This window comes from Ylistrum balloti, unplaced genomic scaffold (genome assembly GCF_031769215.1).
Source record: "Ylistrum balloti isolate Yb309-2 unplaced genomic scaffold, AGI_CSIRO_Ybal_v1 Utg371884, whole genome shotgun sequence".
Taxonomy (NCBI): domain Eukaryota; kingdom Metazoa; phylum Mollusca; class Bivalvia; order Pectinida; family Pectinidae; genus Ylistrum; species Ylistrum balloti.
The window spans coordinates 74,194-92,410 of record NW_026782929.1 but is presented as its reverse complement, the minus strand read 5'-3'; the positions used below and the strand labels follow the sequence as shown (position 1 = coordinate 92,410).

The following is an 18,217-nucleotide window of genomic DNA, read 5'->3' as shown; positions in this document are numbered from 1 at the left end:
TCCTACATACATGTAACACCTGTAAACAGTACCTTGTCTGACATTCCTACATACATGTAACACCTGTAAACAGTACCTTGTCTGACATTCCTACATACATGTAACACCTGTAAACATGACCTTTTCTGACATTCCTCTGTAACCTTGAATCTCGTGATTCCTTGATGGACTTAGTGAAATAAAACATGACAATTCATTTGAAGACATATAAACTGGAATAAAAATATTCCTCTTTATAATATATCATCAATGAGAAATCTGAAAAAAACATCTACTGATTGACAAATTAATTGTGACCTGACATTAAAGAGTTTAGTATAGACTGTCAACAACCTTAGTGTCTATAGGTAATATTTTTGTAATCTGTAATGAGAAAACATCACTACCACACCAGACCAGTTTACTCAACAACATAGAAATATCATGAAATTAAATACTTTGACACAATTTCTTATTGAAAACATCATTGAACATCAAATGTAATCTAATATACATGTATTAAATTAGTAGCATGTATAAAATAAAGATATATATAGCACATCCTTGTAAAATGTATGACTCCATGGAATAACAGATTATGTCACAATGTAAGGAATGAGAGATAATAGTGGAATGTAAGACAGTAATTTGTGGCAAAACATATTTATGATAGTGCTGTATTCATATTTTGACCTTTATACAGCATGTAGTTTATAAATGCATTAATAAATAAAACAGAGTGATTGTAGTTGGCTCCCAAAAATATACCTGCTCTCTGACAGTCCCCTCTGCCCACTGTTGGCATCCCTGTTAACCGGCCCACTGTTGGCACCCCTAATAACCTGCCCACTGTTGGCACCCCTGTTAACCGGCCCACTGTTGGCACCCCTAATAACCTGCCCACTGTTGGCATCCCTGTTAACCGGCCCACTGTTGGCACCCCTAATAACCTGCCCACTGTTGGCACCCCTGTTAACCAACCCATTGCTGGCATCCCTAATGACCTGCCCACTTTTGGCACCCTTGATGACCTGCGCACTGGTGACACCCCTAATAACCTTCCCACTGTTGGCACCCCTGATTACCTACCCACTGGTGGAACCCCTGTTAACCAGCCCATTGCTGGCACCCCTGTTAACCTGCCCACTGTTGGCACCCCTAATAACCTGTCCACTGTTGGCACCCTTAATGACCTGCCCACTGTTGGCACCCCTAATGACCTGTCCACTGTTGGCACCCCTGATTACCTGCCCATTGCTGGCACCCCTGTAAACCTGCCCATTGCTAGCACCCCTGTTAACCTGCCCATTGCTGGCACCCCTGTTATCATGCCCACTGGTGGCACCACTGTTAACCTGCCCATTGCTGGCACCCCTGTTAACCTGCCCACTTGTGGCACCCCTGTTAACATGTCCACTGTTGGCACCCCTAATGACCAGCCCACTGTTGGCACCCCTAATAACCTGCCCACTGTTAGCACCCCTAATGATATTCCCACTGTTGGCACCCATGATGACATACCCACTGGTGACCCCCCTAATAACCTGCCCACTGTTAGCACCCCTAATGACCTACCCACTGTTGGCACCCCTAATGACCTGACCACTGGTGACACCCCTAATCACCTGCCCACTAGTGGCACCTCTAATAACCTGCCAACTTGTGGCACCGCTAATAACCTGCCAACTTGTGGCACCGCTAATAACCTGCCATCTATTGAAAGTGACCTAGCTTGGTCTCTTATCTTGACCAATGACCAAAACAGTATCCCAGTTCATTACAAGGCTGAAAAAGACTACATCTATCAGGCCGTTAAACCATTGCCAGATCTCAAGGAAATAAAAGAATAAATTTTTTAAAAGATATGACAGCCACAGTCACAAGGATGCCTCAAATATCATGTAATGAAATGCATACCTTTAAAAGGTACTCGATTCATTAATTAATCCCTCAAAACTTGCTCATTTTTTATGATTAAAAATGTTGGTTTGGCAGTTACTATTTTTGACCATGGGCTACACATAAAATGTGTTAACTACTGGGGTGTAAATATTTTTATTACAGATGTCTAAGAGCTGTGATTGATTAATCAACAATTTTCATTCAGTTTCTTTAATGAACACTAGAAACACTTGAGAGAAGTACAGGTTCTTATGAATTAAACCCTTGTCTACCAATCTCACTACTTTTACAATACCAACACAGATACACATATCTCTAATACCAGCACATGTACTGGAATGATACCAGTGGTGGAATGTGTATTCATATAATACTTACGAACAATGGTTTACATACGCACTTATAAATATTGTCATCACAGGAAAAAAATGGTTTATGAAATAGGAAAATATGTTTAATGTGATTTCATTGACACCTTTATATGTGAATATATCTTTGTTTTAAGTGATACTAATATACTTTGTCTCTAATACTATTGGTAAATAAAACTACACTACTCTAAGATAAAACTCCACATCGCCTTGCAAGATGATACATGATCTGATAAATATACAGCAGATTCCCAGTACGGTAGAAACTTACATTACCCATAAATACCTTGGTTTCTGAGGAGTATACAAATCAATGAAAGTATTCTTCTCAAGGTGATTGGTCATAAAATTAGTCCTTGGTTACATTTACCATAAGAACCAACAAATGTGTGCAAAAGGTCCAAAGTAGGGGTGTGTGGGGAGGGGTGGGTGTGTGTGGGTAGGGGGTAGGGTTATGTGGGGAGGGGGTGGGGTGTGTGGGTAGGGGGTAGGGTTATGTGGGGAGGGGGTGGGGGTGTGTGCACAATTATGTAGCTATAGATTTATTTTGCGGAAACATTTGACATTGAAACTTTAAGCAAGAATTTATCTGAAAGCATTTAGATCAAAACATCAGGTGTTTCTGACCTTTGTACTGAATGTTTAACAAAGAAATCTATTATATCTGACAGCTTTCCCCTTTGGAACAAAAGTGTGATGCCAATGATAAAGGCTTTTTTTTTTAAAGAAAAATTCAAAATTCCGACACTTTGGTACTAATTCTGTTATGTGTCTATCTAGTGTGCCACAGCAAGGTTATAGCACTGTGTTCTCCGATAAATACAGGCAATTCTCTCGGGGAATTAATCTACCAAATATCTATAGCTTGGTTTCTACTTTAGAAAAAGCTACAAAAATAAACATACATTTATATGCTATATCTTCTGGTCAATAAGCCCACCTATATATATGTACTGTGGCTACAATCAAATCAACAATAACCCACCTATATATATGTACTGTGGCTACAATCAAATCAATGATAACCCACCTATATATATGTACTGTGGCTACAATCAAATCAACGATAACCCACCTATATATATGTACTGTGGCTACAATCAAATCAACGATAACCCACCTATATATATGTACTGTGGCTACAATCAAATCAACGATAACCCACCTATATATATGTACTGTGGCTACAATCAAATCAACGATAACCCACCTATATATATGTACTGTGGCTACAATCAAATCAACGATAACCCACCTATATATATGTACTGTGGCTACAATCAAATCAACAATAACCCACCTATATATATGTACTGTGGCTACAATCAAATCAACGATAACCCACCTATATATATGTACTGTGGCTACAATCAAATCAACAATAACCCACCTATATATATGTACTGTGGCTACAATCAAATCAACAATAACCCACCTATATATATGTACTGTGGCTACAATCAAATCAACGATAACCCACCTATATATATGTACTGTGGCTACAATCAAATCAACAATAACCCACCTATATATATGTACTGTGGCTACAATCAAATCAACAATAACCCCATCCCCTGACTTTGACTCATTGGTAATGTGTTGGACCAGGACCTATTGAGGACAAATATGATATCTAAAAACGAAAGTATGTGGACAAGGAGGGCTCATTTTGTAAATGGTTATATAACTCAGACAACTAGTGTGTTTGGCGAATGATAACATCATATATAAGAATTGTGTTTAATACAAGCATATCAAAATGTTTGTTTAGAGTTAACACATTTACAACGCAATACTATAGCCTCTTACAACAAAAATAGAATATTCCAGATCAACTGGAAATGTGAATCAATATTAGACATATAGGGGGTGTTTTTCCCACACTCAGACCTCTACACAATATTAGACATACAGGGGGTGTTTTTCCCACACTCAGACCTGTACACAATATTAGACATATAGGGGGTGTTTTTCCCACACTCAGACCTTTACACAATACATTGGTTTTGGCAGCTTTATGTACACAGCAACTTATCAAAATAGGTATTTTATACACTTTGTTTTATATACAAACAATGAACATTCAACAAATCACATAATTTTATAAAATTTAAACAGCACAATTATTAATATCATTATATTGTAATTAAAGGGGGGTAACTCTCAAATGCAGTAAATCATCTCTCAGGTCACAGACCACAACTCATAAAACAAACAAATTCATTTGTGAATAAAATGGATTTCTAAATCTTTTGTTTATTATAAAACATATTGTGTGACTTCAAAACATTTAAAAAAAATCACATATATGATGATTGAGCAAGGATGATTTGATAGTACTAGATTTTCCTTACCAAACACTTCCTACTAATTAAATTTTAAACATTAGAATTTTGTGATAAAAAAGCAAGAAATTATATCCCATAACATCTATACTATAAAAAATCAATTTGATTCCTACGTGAGATGCTGTTTATCTAAGGTCATCTCAGAAGGGGTTATCAACTAAAACACTGTCATTCTACTGAGCTCATTGTCTTGTAGGTGAACTTTTAGCACTTTGGTAACTACTAAACACTCTTCAAGTACATGTATCACCAAACTTTTGTGGTATTTGTACTTTTGTGTTGAATTTATTAGTTGTTCTCAAAATAAATTTGAAGATATTCTGCATTTTAAATGCAGTGAAGCGAGTTATTCTGAAGGTCAGATTGTACATGTAAATCATTTTTTGGATCCAACTTTAAGTTGCACTGAAAGTCAATATGTAAGAATTATATTTGGGGTCAAATTGAAGTTATTCTGAAGGTAAAATATATATTTTGAGGTTTGAAATTGAATTTTCCTGAAAGACATATTCTGAAGGCCATATGGTTTGACTCCTTTTAATTAAGTTGATATATGATGTATTACTTTTATGAACCATCACTGCCTACAACTTGAACACCCAATCTATGGTCAAGCTATGATGTATCTTCTTAAACACAGGAAATCTCACAAGAATAACCAGAAAATTGTAAGCAAGATAAGTAAAACTGGTGGTCAGTTGTACAGATATCACTGTTACACTGTAACATCAGTTTACAATGACTTTCAGTTGGAAACATTTAAACAGATATGACCTGATAAAGAAAAGCCTCCCTGTTCCAGTAGTACATCACATACATGTTTTTACAGTGGACATCACATCCACATTATAAATGGAGGTATTCCATTCTCGAATAGAGGCCATCCACATTGAACTGGGTTATCATCATAGTATAAAATGGCAGCCATCCCTCTATACCTATGAGAGTAGAGGGCTGCGTGGAATGATTGGTCCTCGGAACATTGTGTCATAGTTGTAATCACAGGTATGTTATTATAAAATACTATTCTCAGGATCTCTATAAAAATAACATCTCTTGCATAGAAAAATAACAATTCTGTATATCAACATGATAACAAACAATGATGTGCCTAAACTGTGTCCCGTATAATGCCGTTTGGTGGTTTCTTCTTCCACTGCCACAGTTGTCGGTCGATACCAGAACACGTCCGCATCAGGAGCTTTTGACCGTCTACCGATACCTCCATACATTTCTGTGTGTTAGCGTGGAGAATTGTGTTGTCCTATAACATCAAGGTCCTCTTTATATTAATAACTCTATCTTTGTTATACAAAGTCTTACACAATTCACAAAATTATAAATACTGCTTAATCAATGAAGTAATGATTTTTTATACTAATTAAGTGGTTGGGACTTATAAAGATTTCTACAAAAGGATTCAATTTAATCTGTAATCATGTGATTCTGAACAATATCCAATATGGTGCACTGATGATGAAATAACTTGCCATCAGTTTGATATAAATCTGTAGCAGTACTCATGATTTTCAATATTTGAATATTTTTTGGACTTTTCTATAGATTTTCAATGCTAACAGATAAAATAACATGATTATTAACACATCACTCCCTGTATTCAGCTTGTACCAGCACTCCGAATTATCCTTCCCCAGTAACCACTGCATGCATTCACCTCTCTATACATCCCTTTCATAGCATTCACCTCACAAGAACCACTCTTAGGTACTCTTCAATAGTAACCACTCTGTGTTTTCACCTTTCTATACACACACTCCTGGTTACCTTCCCTTGTAACCACTCTGTGTTTTCACCTCTCTATACACACACTCCTGGTTACCTTCCCTTGTAACCACTCTGTGTTTTCACCTCTATATACACACACTCCTGGTTACCTTCCCTTGTACCACGCTGTGTTTTCACCTCTCTATACACACACTCTTGGTTACCTTCCCTTGTAACCACTCTGTGTTTTCACCTCTCTATACACACACTCCTGGTTACCTTCCCTTGTAACCACTCTGTGTTTTCACCTCTCTATACACACACTCCTGGTTACCTTCCCTTGAAACCACTCTCTGTTTTCACCTCTCTATACACACACTCCTGGTTACCTTCCCTTGTAACCACTCTGTGTTTTCACCTCTCTATACACACACTCCTGGTTACCTTCCCTTGTAACCACTCTGTGTTTTCACCTCTCTATACACACACTCCTGGTTACCTTCCCTTGTAACCACTCTGTGTTTTCACCTCTCTATACACACACTCCTGGTTACCTTCCCTTGAAACCACTCTCTGTTTTCACCTCTCTATACACACACTCTTGGTTACCTTCCCTTGTAACCACTCTATGTTTTTACCTCTTTATACACACACTCCTGGTTACCTTCCCTTGTAACCACTCTGTGTTTTCACCTCTCTATACACACACTCCTGGTTACCTTCCCTTGAAACCATTCTCTGTTTTCACCTCTCTATACACACACTCCTGGTTACCTTCCCTTGTAACCACTCTGTGTTTTCACCTCTCTATACACACACTCCTGGTTACCTTCCCTTGTAACCACTCTGTGTTTTCACCTCTCTATACACATACTCCTGGTTACCTTCCCTTGTAACCACTCTGTGTTTTCACCTCTCTATACACACACTCCTGGTTACCTTCCCTTGTAACCACGCTGTGTTTTCACCTCTCTATACACACACTCTTGGTTACCTTCCCTTGTAACCACTCTGTGTTTTCACCTCTCTATACACACACTCCTGGTTACCTTCCCTTGTAACCACTCTGTGTTTTCACCTCTCTATACACACTCCTGGATACCTTCTCTTGAAACCACTCTGTGTTTTCACCTCTCTATACACACACTCCTGGTTACCTTCCCTTGTAACCACTCTGTGTTTTCACCTCTATATACACACACTCCTGGTTACCTTCCCTTGAAACCACTCTCTGTTTTCACCTCTCTATACACACACTCCTGGTTACCTTCCCTTGTAACCACTCTGTGTTTTCACCTCTCTATACATACACTCCTGGTTACCTTCTCTTGTAACCCCTCTGTGTTTTCACCTCTCTATACACACACTCCTGGTTACCTGCCCTTGTAACCACTCTGTGTTTTCACCTTTCTATACACACACTCTTGGTTAACCACTCTGTGTTTTCACCTCTCTATACACACACTCCTGGTTAACTTCCCTTGTATCCCCTCTGTGTTTTCACCTCTCTAAACACCCACACCTGGTAACCTTCCCTTGTAACCACTCTGTGTTTTCACCTCTTTATACACCCACACCTGGTTACTCCTCACTAAACACACACACCTGGTTAACCCTCCCTATAAACCAACATACTGTTCTCACCTTCCTATACACCCACACCTGGTTACCCCGCCCTATACACCCACACCTGGCTACCTCTCCCTATACACCCACACCTCGTTATCCCTCTCTATAAACCAACTCACTGTACTCACCTTCTTATACACCAACTCACTGTTCTCACCTCCCTATACATTCACACCTGGTTACCTCTCCCTATACATCTACACCTGATTAGCCCTTCCTATAAACCCACACCTGGTTACACCTCCATATACACCAACTCACTGTACTCACCTCCCTATACACCCACACCTGGTTACCCCTCCCTATACACCACCACCTGGTTACCCCTCCCTATACACCACCACCTGGTTACCCCTCCCTATATACCCACACCTGGTTACCCCTCCCTATACACCACCACCTGGTTACCCCTCCCTATATACCCACACCTGGTTACCCCTCCCTATACATACACACCTGGTTATCCCTCTCTATACACCAACACCTGGTTACCCCTCCTTATACACCCACACTGTGTTACCCCTCCCTATATACCCACACCTGGTTACCCCTCCCTATATACCCACACCTGATTACCCCTCCCTATATACCCACATCTGGTTACCCCTCCCTATACACCAACACCTGGTTACTCTCCCTATATACCCACATCTGGTTACCCCTCACTATACACCCACACCTGGTTACTCCTCACTAAACACACACACCTGGTTACCCCTCCCTATAAACCAACATACTGTTCTCACCTTCCTATACACCCACACCTGGTTACCCCTCCCTATATACCCACACCTGGTTACCCCTCCCTATATACCCACACCTGGTTACCCCTCCCTATACACCAACTCGCTGTACTCACCTCCCTATATACCCACTCTTGGTTACCCTCCCTATACACCAACTCGCTGTACTCCCTATACACCCACTCTTGGTTACCCTCCCTATACACCAACTCGCTGTACTCACCTCTCTATACACCAACTCGCTGTACTCACCTCTCTATACACCAACTCGCTGTACTCACCTCCCTATACACCCACACCTGGTTACCCCTCCCTATACACCAACTCGCTGTACTCACCTCCCTATACACCTACTCTTGGTTACCCTCCCTATACAACAACTCACTGTACTCACCTCCCTATACACCTACTCTTGGTTACCCTCCCTATACACCAACTCGCTGTACTCACCTCCTTATACACCCACTCTTGGTTACCCTCCCTATACACCAACTCGCTGTACTCACCTCCCTATACACCTACTCTTGGTTACCCTCCCTATACACCAACTCGCTGTACTCACCTCCCTATACACCTACTCTTGGTTACCCTCCCTATACACCAACTCGCTGTACTCACCTCCTTATACACCCACTCTTGGTTACCCTCCCTATACACCAACTCGCTGTACTCACCTCCTTATACACCCACTCTTGGTTACCCTCCCTATACACCAACTCACTGTACTCACCTCCCTATACACCCACTCTTGGTTACCCTTCTGGCTATGACAGGGGTAGATAATCACACTTTCACCACCCGAATAATCCAGACACCCATCGTCCCGGCGAATCTCACCACCTTTACTCAGCATCCAGTACTGAAATCAACAAAAAAGCACTTCTAACTTCCATAAATTTGATATAATTGGTAACAAAATACTAAAGCTGATGTAAAACAATGTGAATGAAATAAATTCATTTAATCATTAAGGAACATTTTATAAACTGACCTGGTTGCCTCCCTGGTTGTGACATGGCCACATGTTGACAGGTTTGTGGAAGTTGTGAGAGTCCACTGAGCTATCTACACACATCGGTTTGGCCTTGTTACGTACCTGAAATGATTTTATTACTTGATAAACGCTTTATTGTTATAGAAAACTAACACTTGTTTAGTATACTTTTACTGCTATTTATGTCAGGCTTATATTAGCATGTTATGTGATAGCTGGAAAGTTGTGATCATGATTTCCAGGAGAAAATAACCCTCACAGGTAAAGTTACTATATGTTTACAGTGTTTCTAAACATGGGTTTATCATTTTAGTACATTTAATACATCTGCAACAAATATGACTCCTCTACTGATATGCTAACAAATCGCAATGTTGGTGCAACATTCACCTTTATCCATGATTTTGATGATTGTTGCGTGTAACCATAAGAAAAACATGCTTACCTCCCCTGATGCCACTGCCTCTCCTGGTACAAAGAGATCAGGATATATGTTTTTAACAAACCAGTCAAATGATTTACAGTTTAATTTTTTCCTCAAAGTCTTCCTCTCCGAAACGTCGCCATAATCACCCTGTAGACAGATGTCATTTTAAATCACAGACAAGTTAGTTTAAGAAAATTCGTTAAAACAAAGACAAACATAATTCTTTTTCAAAAAGTCTGTGTTGTGTGATTATCTTTTGGACAAAATGGAACTGATAAGTATCTTTAAACACATCAAATTTTGCTGTAAGCATGCTATGATATGTCCATATCAAATACCATTATCAAGGAAAGTAAGCTCGCTTAAATAAATATATTAGCTTCAAAACTCACCAGATCATTGTTAAATCGTTCATAATAATAATTTTTATAGTCGTCCATCCAGACTTCAGCCAATCGGATGGAGTTTTTCTTCACTACGTTGACCCCCGACCTCCATTTGTATGGACTACGTTTCCTAAAGATGTGACCTACATGCGAACAGGGGATGATCTCCAGGGTTCCACCACACATCCAAACCTGGGTAAAAGGTCAAAGGTCAATAAAACATCAGCATTTGTTGTGTATAGATAGCACTAATACAAATTTCAACTACTTCATGAGTCACCAAGTCATATGACATTGAACCATGACCTCTCCTGAAAGAAATTTCCATAAGGATGTCATAAGGAAGTCTAGATTTTCAAATAAAAAAGCACTGTTTATATTTAAGATGCTGATGCATCTTCAAGGACAAATATTTCAACAGGACTATTTTGTTTATTTTTCAGGAGCTGACTGTAGAATTCAGCACTTTCTCTGTCACACATACCATCAGTTTATTGAACAAGAAACAATGCATGAAAAGACTTGGATCTGTTGTCCAAACACAGAACTGGAATATTTTTGTTCATTAATAGTTTGCTGCCTTTCTCTTGATGATTATACTATGGCCAAGAAAAAACACTGTATAACGATTTCTGTATAGGTCAGTCCAGACCTTCTTTATTAAGCATCAATTGTGTCCACATGATAAGCTTAGACACGCAAGACCTGGTAATTTGGCCAAATTGTCTCCTCCCAGGCTAAATGTTTGGCGTGGGTTAAAAATTGTCAGACAAATATGTGAATAACCATTGAGTGAGCCTTTGGAACCATAAAAATGGCTGTGTGCCCCCAAGGGCCTTTAGTTAAATCCTGTGACCTCTCCGTATGAGGTCGTAAATATTTCTACAAATTTAATATGACGTGTGTTTTTGGTCCCTGCTTTACAGTAAAACCTAACACAAGAAACATTCTCTTCTTGTTATTGAGCAATTGTGTTTATTCTCATTTGGTCGCTACGGTAACAGATCTCATTCACTGCCATAAAACTGTTCCATTGAATTCAAGAAAAATCTGTATTGCATGTGCTTGCTTTAAAAAAGATGGTCATTATTGTGCAAAAGAGATACAATTCAAAGACAAAGTTTCACACTAATTTCTGTCTGTATGTGATTGTCTCTTGTCATGATACATAAGTCAGCCCCCTAAATTCCTACGACTGGCTCAGCAAGAACCAATTTTAGACTTCAAGTATACATGTAGGATTTGGCTACATTTAGAATGTAATGCTGTTGGTACATATGTTACAAAATCTAACCAAGGTAAGGTTGGCAAGCTCTTTTCTCTACTAAACTTTGTGAGAATGTTAAAGAATTTGCTGACAGCTCTAATGTCACAGGGCAGATTCTACAAGCTGACAACAACACTAGCCTGACATTCTTACTGGAACAACTGGGGTTACAAATGAGGACAGGATAAATACATATTGCTATTTACAGATGTTTGTATAAATTCATATTCCATGACTTTGTTTCTCTTATGGTAAACAAAGGGCGCCAATGATACTCTTCACTAACTGACAAAAAAACAATGGGGGGACTTACAGGGCAATGGGGTATTGTTTGGACAGGAGGTTAACTACTATAAAGGTCATGGTTTACTGATGGGTGGGTACAAACTGTAACAAAATGATAACAGGCCCAGTTATTCAAAGCTTGGTTAGAGTTAAACAGTGGTCAGTGAATTTTTTCAATTATGAATTAAACAAAAATTGGGAACATTTTTCATTTCACAGTTGTAGATTTACTGATATCTTTTAATATTGATTTTGCTTTGAATGTCCCTGTATTTTCAAGTGAGAACATGGAATTTTTCACTAACCACTGATTAACTGAGACAAAGCTAAAGCCAAATTGGGGTCAGGCCTCTAGACTTATCATTAACCTGTCTGATTGGTCAACATCAGATGTGAGTGAGAATCATACAGATTAGTTATATCTGCAAAAATATTCAACCCTCTACCATTTTGTTTCTTGAAGAAAGGCTGGTCCAAATATAACAGTATTGTCTCCTCTGGACAATTAATACACGATTCAACAAGAGGCAAGCCCCACCAAATTTGACCGGGGTCATTTCTTTTTGACAACTTTGTCAAGCTGCATCCAAGGAACATACTATATTGCAACTAAGCCTTTAATTCATGAGATGAAGTTGTTCAAATGCTTTTACAAATCTGACCCCTGTGACATTGAATATAAGTCAAGGTTGTTTCTTTCCAAAAACTTCATCATTTTCATCATAGGAACATACTAGCCAAATATCGAAATGTTTGGTCCATTTTTTATTGAGAAGACATTGTTTAAGGAAAAAAGTTGATGCCCTTTGGGCCAGGTGAGTCAACATTGAGTCTTAGGGTCAAGTGCATTAGATCTGACTCAGAGAGTGGACTTGTAACAAGACAATAGCATTTACTGGCAATGAACTTAAACCAAATAGATATATATAAATGGGCTTCTTAAAAGACATAGAATTATCACAATTTGTTGGATGAATACAAAAGGTAAATCTATAGTATCTTTAGTAATAAATATACCATTCCATTCCATTTGTGCCTGCATTCATGAACCCTGATATTTTCCATCCATGAAAGGTTCAATAAATTAACTTCTATGTTCAGGAGTGGTTTTCAATTTTTGTTCTTACCCTAAAGGACATTTCCAGGTTCTCACCGCCCCAAATGTCCATTCCTGGATCGTAGGTGCCAATTTTTGTGAAATATTCTCGACTGATGGAGAACAGTCCTCCGGCCATGGTAGGGGACCTGTGTGTATAGAAACACAGACACTTTACACATACTTTCCAATACTTAACATGAATCATTTTGTCCTACATACATACAACTGAAGTCTTACATATCAGGAAAATGAAGTGTCTTTCTAATTTCTGTGCATATCTATCAATAACAAGAGTGCCGTGGACACAATATACACAGCCACAAAATATAAAGATAAAGAAAAACTGTAAAATTGCCACTTCCAGCACATCCACCCATTGTAGTAGTGACATTGAGCAAGTTTCGTGAAAATCTGATCATTAGTTAAGTAGGAGTTGCGTTCACAAAGCTCTACTAAGAGCAAGCTACAGACACAAAGTTGAAAATGGCATAAATCTTACAAAAATCAAAGAACCGAAAAATCGCAACTTCATGCACATCTACCCATTGTAGTGGTGACATTGAGCAAGTTTCGTGAAAATTTGATGATTATTTTAGGAGGAGTTGCATTCACAAGAAATGGACGTACGCCTAGACGCGCAGACGGACGGACGTAGAAGATGACGCCAATATACGACCGCTTCCGGCGGCGTATAAAAACTGTATATTTACCATTGCTTTAACTGAAACAACTTTTGCAGGTGACATTCAAATGTGGCAATTTTAACTGTACATGGTTTGATGCATGCCTATTGAGTGGTCAAGATTTGCAGGCAATCAGGCTCTTAAGCTTTTATCCAAAGTGACCAGTGAGTGCAATTCCTTGATTGGTGGAGAAAGACAATAAAGGTCACAGTGATTCTGTTTTCTCATACATGAGATCCTCTGTATGCTTATCTAATTAGATCATTATATACAGTACAATTCTTGTTACAAATATGACAGATAAATATATCTGATATTAAGTTAACATTTGATATTCTATCTGGCAGACCATTGGATTAATTACAGTCAAACTGTGGAACACTCAGTTTTCTCCAGTTATACTGTACAAATAAACTTTCACAAACTAACCCCTAAAAACTTGTTTTATCTAAAGTGCTTCCCATGTCCAACACAAGTAAATCTGTGTCTACTGCCCATCTCTACAAGTAAGGTACTTCACCAATGTCATTATAATCATCACATCAAGACATATTCTGTCTAGAACCAATGTTTCCGTTTTGTTTTTTGGAAACATTTCATTCTGAACTGGTAATAAGTAACAAGTTTCTCATCTCCTTACACATAGAGGTGAGTTTGAGTCCAAGGAAATTCAACAGAGATACCTCTCTTCAGACTATAAACAAACACAGTGTGCCTATTTGACACTGTTTTAGGGGACATAGGTTGTGTTCTCTCATTACTGATGGACCTAAATCAAAAGTCTTCATACAGCAATGTGAGAAATGGACAGACAGGGTAAAAGCTAAAAGCCCAAGTAATTTTGTGACAATTTAAGGACATAAAGATATCAAAAGGTTTTGTGAAAAGTATATTCCTAAGGTCCTTCCAACATGGTGATTTTTAACTGAGAAAATATTAGCATTAGTGTCATATAGCCAAAACAGGTCATATCTAGAATAATTTCAGCAAGTTAACAGATAACCATTCAAATAACCAGTTTATTTACTAGTCTACTGACCTATCAACTGACCAGTCCACTGACCAGTCTACTGACCTATCAACTGACCAGTCCACTGACCAGTCTACTGACCTATCAACAGATCAATCCACTGACCAGTCTACTAACCAGTCTACTGACCTATCAACTGACCAGTCCACTGACCAGTCTACTGACCCAGTCCACTGACCAGTCTACTGACCCAGTCCACTGACCAGTCTACTGACCTATCAACTGACCAGTCTATTTACAAGTCTACTGACCTATCAACTGACCAATCTATTTACCAGTCTACTGACCTATCAACTGACCAGTCTACTGACCAGTCTACTGACCTATCAACTGACCAGTCCACTGACCAGTCTACTGACCTATCAACTGACCAGTCCAGTGACCAGTCTACTGACCTATCAACTGACCAGTCCACTGACCAGTCTACTGACCTATCAACTGACCAGTCCACTGACCAGTCTACTGACCTATCAACTGACCAATCTATTTAGCAGTCTACTGACCTATCAACTCACCAGTTTACTGAACTATCAATTGACCAGTCTACTAACCAGTCTAGTGACCTATCAACTGACCAGTCCACTGACCAGTCTACTGACCCATTCCACTGACCAGTCTACTGACCTATCAACTGACCAGTCTATTTACTAGTCTACTGACCTATCAACTGACCAGTCCACTGACCAGTCTACTGACCCAGTCTACTGACCTTTCAACTGACCAATCTATTAAGCAGTCTACTGACCTATCAACTGACCAGTCTACTGAACTATCAACTGACCAGTCAACTGACCAGTCTACTGTACTATCAACTGACCAATCTATTGACTAGTCTACTGACCTATCAACTGACCAGTCCACTGACCAGTCTACTGACCTATCAACTGACCAGTCTATTTACCAGTCTACTGACCTATCAACTGACCAGTCTATTTATCAGTCTACTGACCTATCAACTGACCAATTTATTTACCAGTCTACTGACCTATCAACTGACCAGTCCACTGACCAGTCTACTGACCAGACTACTGACCTATCAACTGACCAATCTATTTAGCAGTCTACTGACCTATCAACTGACCAGTCTACTGAACTATCAACTGACCAGTCCACTGACCAGTCTACTGTACTATCAATTGACCAATCTATTTACTAGTCTACTGACCTATCAACTGACCAGTTGACTGACCAGTCTACTGACCTATCAACTGACCAGTCTATTTACCAGTCTACTGACTTATCAACTGACCAGTCTATTTACCAGTCTACTGACCTATAAACTGACCAGTCCACTGACCAGTCTACTGACCTATAAACTGACCAATCTATTTACCAGTCTGTGGTGTGCTGTAGTACATGGACTTTTAGTATGCAGACGCTGTACCAAGAGCTGATCAAACCCTGCTCAGATTAGATCAGCTGATCAGAATGTAATTAGGGTGTTGATGGCCACCACGAATATTCTGTTATTGTAGGTCGATGATGAAGCAGACAGTCTGATGCTATGGTTTGTATCAGAGAGAACAAGAATGTTATTCCCAAACATACACTGTTTTCCTTTACAAATATTTTACCAAAAGACTTAAAAATCCACCCTCTTATATCAGTTGTCATCAGAAAGCCCACAAGAGATTCAATCCATAACACACTGATTTTAAAGTAGAATTGTGAAACACATGAATAAACACCCTAAGCCTCCTAAAACAATATCCTAAAATCAGTATACACCAAACACATTGTATTTTTTATTATCTTAGTATTGTCAGTTTTTTGTGACACTGAAATATTCTGTCTGACAAATTCTTACTATGGATATACATAGACTCATCAGTACAACACAGTGTGTATTTACAATAATCCCTGTTTGGTGTACAGCCATGCTTAAGTATGGTGTTTTAGTATGACAATAGTCCCTGTTTGGTGTACAGCCATGCTTAAGTATGGTGTTTTAGTATGACAATAATCCCTGTTTGGTGTACAGCCATGCTTAAGTATGGTGTTTTAGTATGAAAACAGTCCCTGTTTGGTGTAAAACCATGCTTAAGTATGGTGTTTTTGTATGACAATAGTCCCTGTTTGGTGTAAAACCATGCTTAAGTATGGTGTTTTAGTATGACAACAGTCCCTGTTTGGTGTAAAACCATGCTTAAGTATGGTGTTTTAGTATGACAATAGTCCCTGTTTGGTGTACAGCCATGCTTAAGTATGGTGTTTTAGTATGACAATAGACCTTGTTTGGTGTACAGCCATGCTTAAGTATGGTGTTTTTGTATGACAATAGTCCCTGTTTGGTGTAAAACCATGCTTAAGTATGGTGTTTTAGTATGACAACAGTCCCTGTTTGGTGTAAAACCATGCTTAAGTATGGTGTTTTAGTATGACAATAGTCCCTGTTTGGTGTACAGCCATGCTTAAGTATGGTGTTTTAGTATGACAATAGACCTTGTTTGGTGTACAGCTATGCTTAAGTGTGGTGTTTTAGTATGACAATAGACCTTGTTTGGTGTACAGCCATGCTTAAGTATGGTGTTTTAGTATGGCAATAGTCCCTGTTTGGTGTAAAACCATGCTTAAGTATGGTGTTTCAGTATGACAATAGTCCCTGTTTGGTGTAAAGCCATGCTTAAGTATGGTGTTTTAGTATGACAATAGTCCCTGTTTGGTGTACAGCCATGCTTAAGTATGGTGTTTTAGTATGACAATAGTCCCTGTTTGGTGTACAGCCATGCTTAAGTATGGTGTTTCAGTATGACAACAATCCCTGTTTGGTGTACAGCCATGCTTAAGTATGGTGTTTTAGTATGACAATAGTCCCTGTTTGGTGTACAGCCATGCTTAAGTATGGTGTTTTAGTATGACAATAGTCCCTGTTTGGTGTAAAACCATGCTTAAGTATGGTGTTTTAGTATGACAACAGTCACTGTTTGGTGTAAAACCATGCTTAAGTATGGTGTTTTAGTATGACAATAGACCTTGTTTGGTGTACAGCCATGCTTAAGTATGGTGTTTTAGTATGACAATAGACCTTGTTTGGTGTACAGCCATGGTTAAGTATGGTGTTTTAGTATGGCAATAGTCCCTGTTTAGTGTAAAACCATGGTTAAGTATGGTGTGTTAGTATGACAATAGTCCCTGTTTGGTGTAAAACCATGCTTAAGTATGGTGTTTTAGTATGACAATAGTCCCTGTTTGGTGTAAAGCCATGCTTAAGTATGGTGTTTTAGTATGACAATAGTCCCTGTTTGGTGTACAGCCATGCTTAAGTATGGTGTTTTAGTATGGCAATAGTCCCTGTTTGGTGTACAGCTATGCTTAAGTGTGGTGTTTTAGTATGACAATAGACCTTGTT

General features: G+C 39.0%; 2 protein-coding genes across 2 annotated transcripts in view; one reads left to right on the top strand and one right to left on the bottom strand.

The window, feature by feature from the left end:
* Positions 1-761: 761 nt before the first annotated feature.
* LOC132563848 (cell surface glycoprotein 1-like) lies at positions 762-1,829 on the top strand (the record flags this gene model as incomplete). The annotated part of the gene is made up of 1 exon (XM_060228599.1): positions 762-1,829. A coding segment is annotated over one exon (1,068 nt), but the record flags the coding sequence as incomplete, so codon positions are not given.
* A 3,838-nt stretch (positions 1,830-5,667) lies between these two features.
* LOC132563846 (polypeptide N-acetylgalactosaminyltransferase 5-like) overlaps positions 5,668-18,217 on the bottom strand; it is a 69,436-nt gene continuing 56,886 nt past the window's right edge. Inside the window, exons 6-11 of the mRNA XM_060228598.1 lie at positions 13,184-13,301; positions 10,511-10,696; positions 10,137-10,265; positions 9,689-9,793; positions 9,428-9,556; positions 5,668-5,864 (exon numbers count right to left, since the gene is read on the bottom strand). Of these exons, the coding sequence (XP_060084581.1) occupies positions 5,712-5,864; positions 9,428-9,556; positions 9,689-9,793; positions 10,137-10,265; positions 10,511-10,696; positions 13,184-13,301 (820 nt within the window). The 3' untranslated portion in view covers positions 5,668-5,711. The remainder of the gene's footprint in view (positions 5,865-9,427; positions 9,557-9,688; positions 9,794-10,136; positions 10,266-10,510; positions 10,697-13,183; positions 13,302-18,217) is intronic.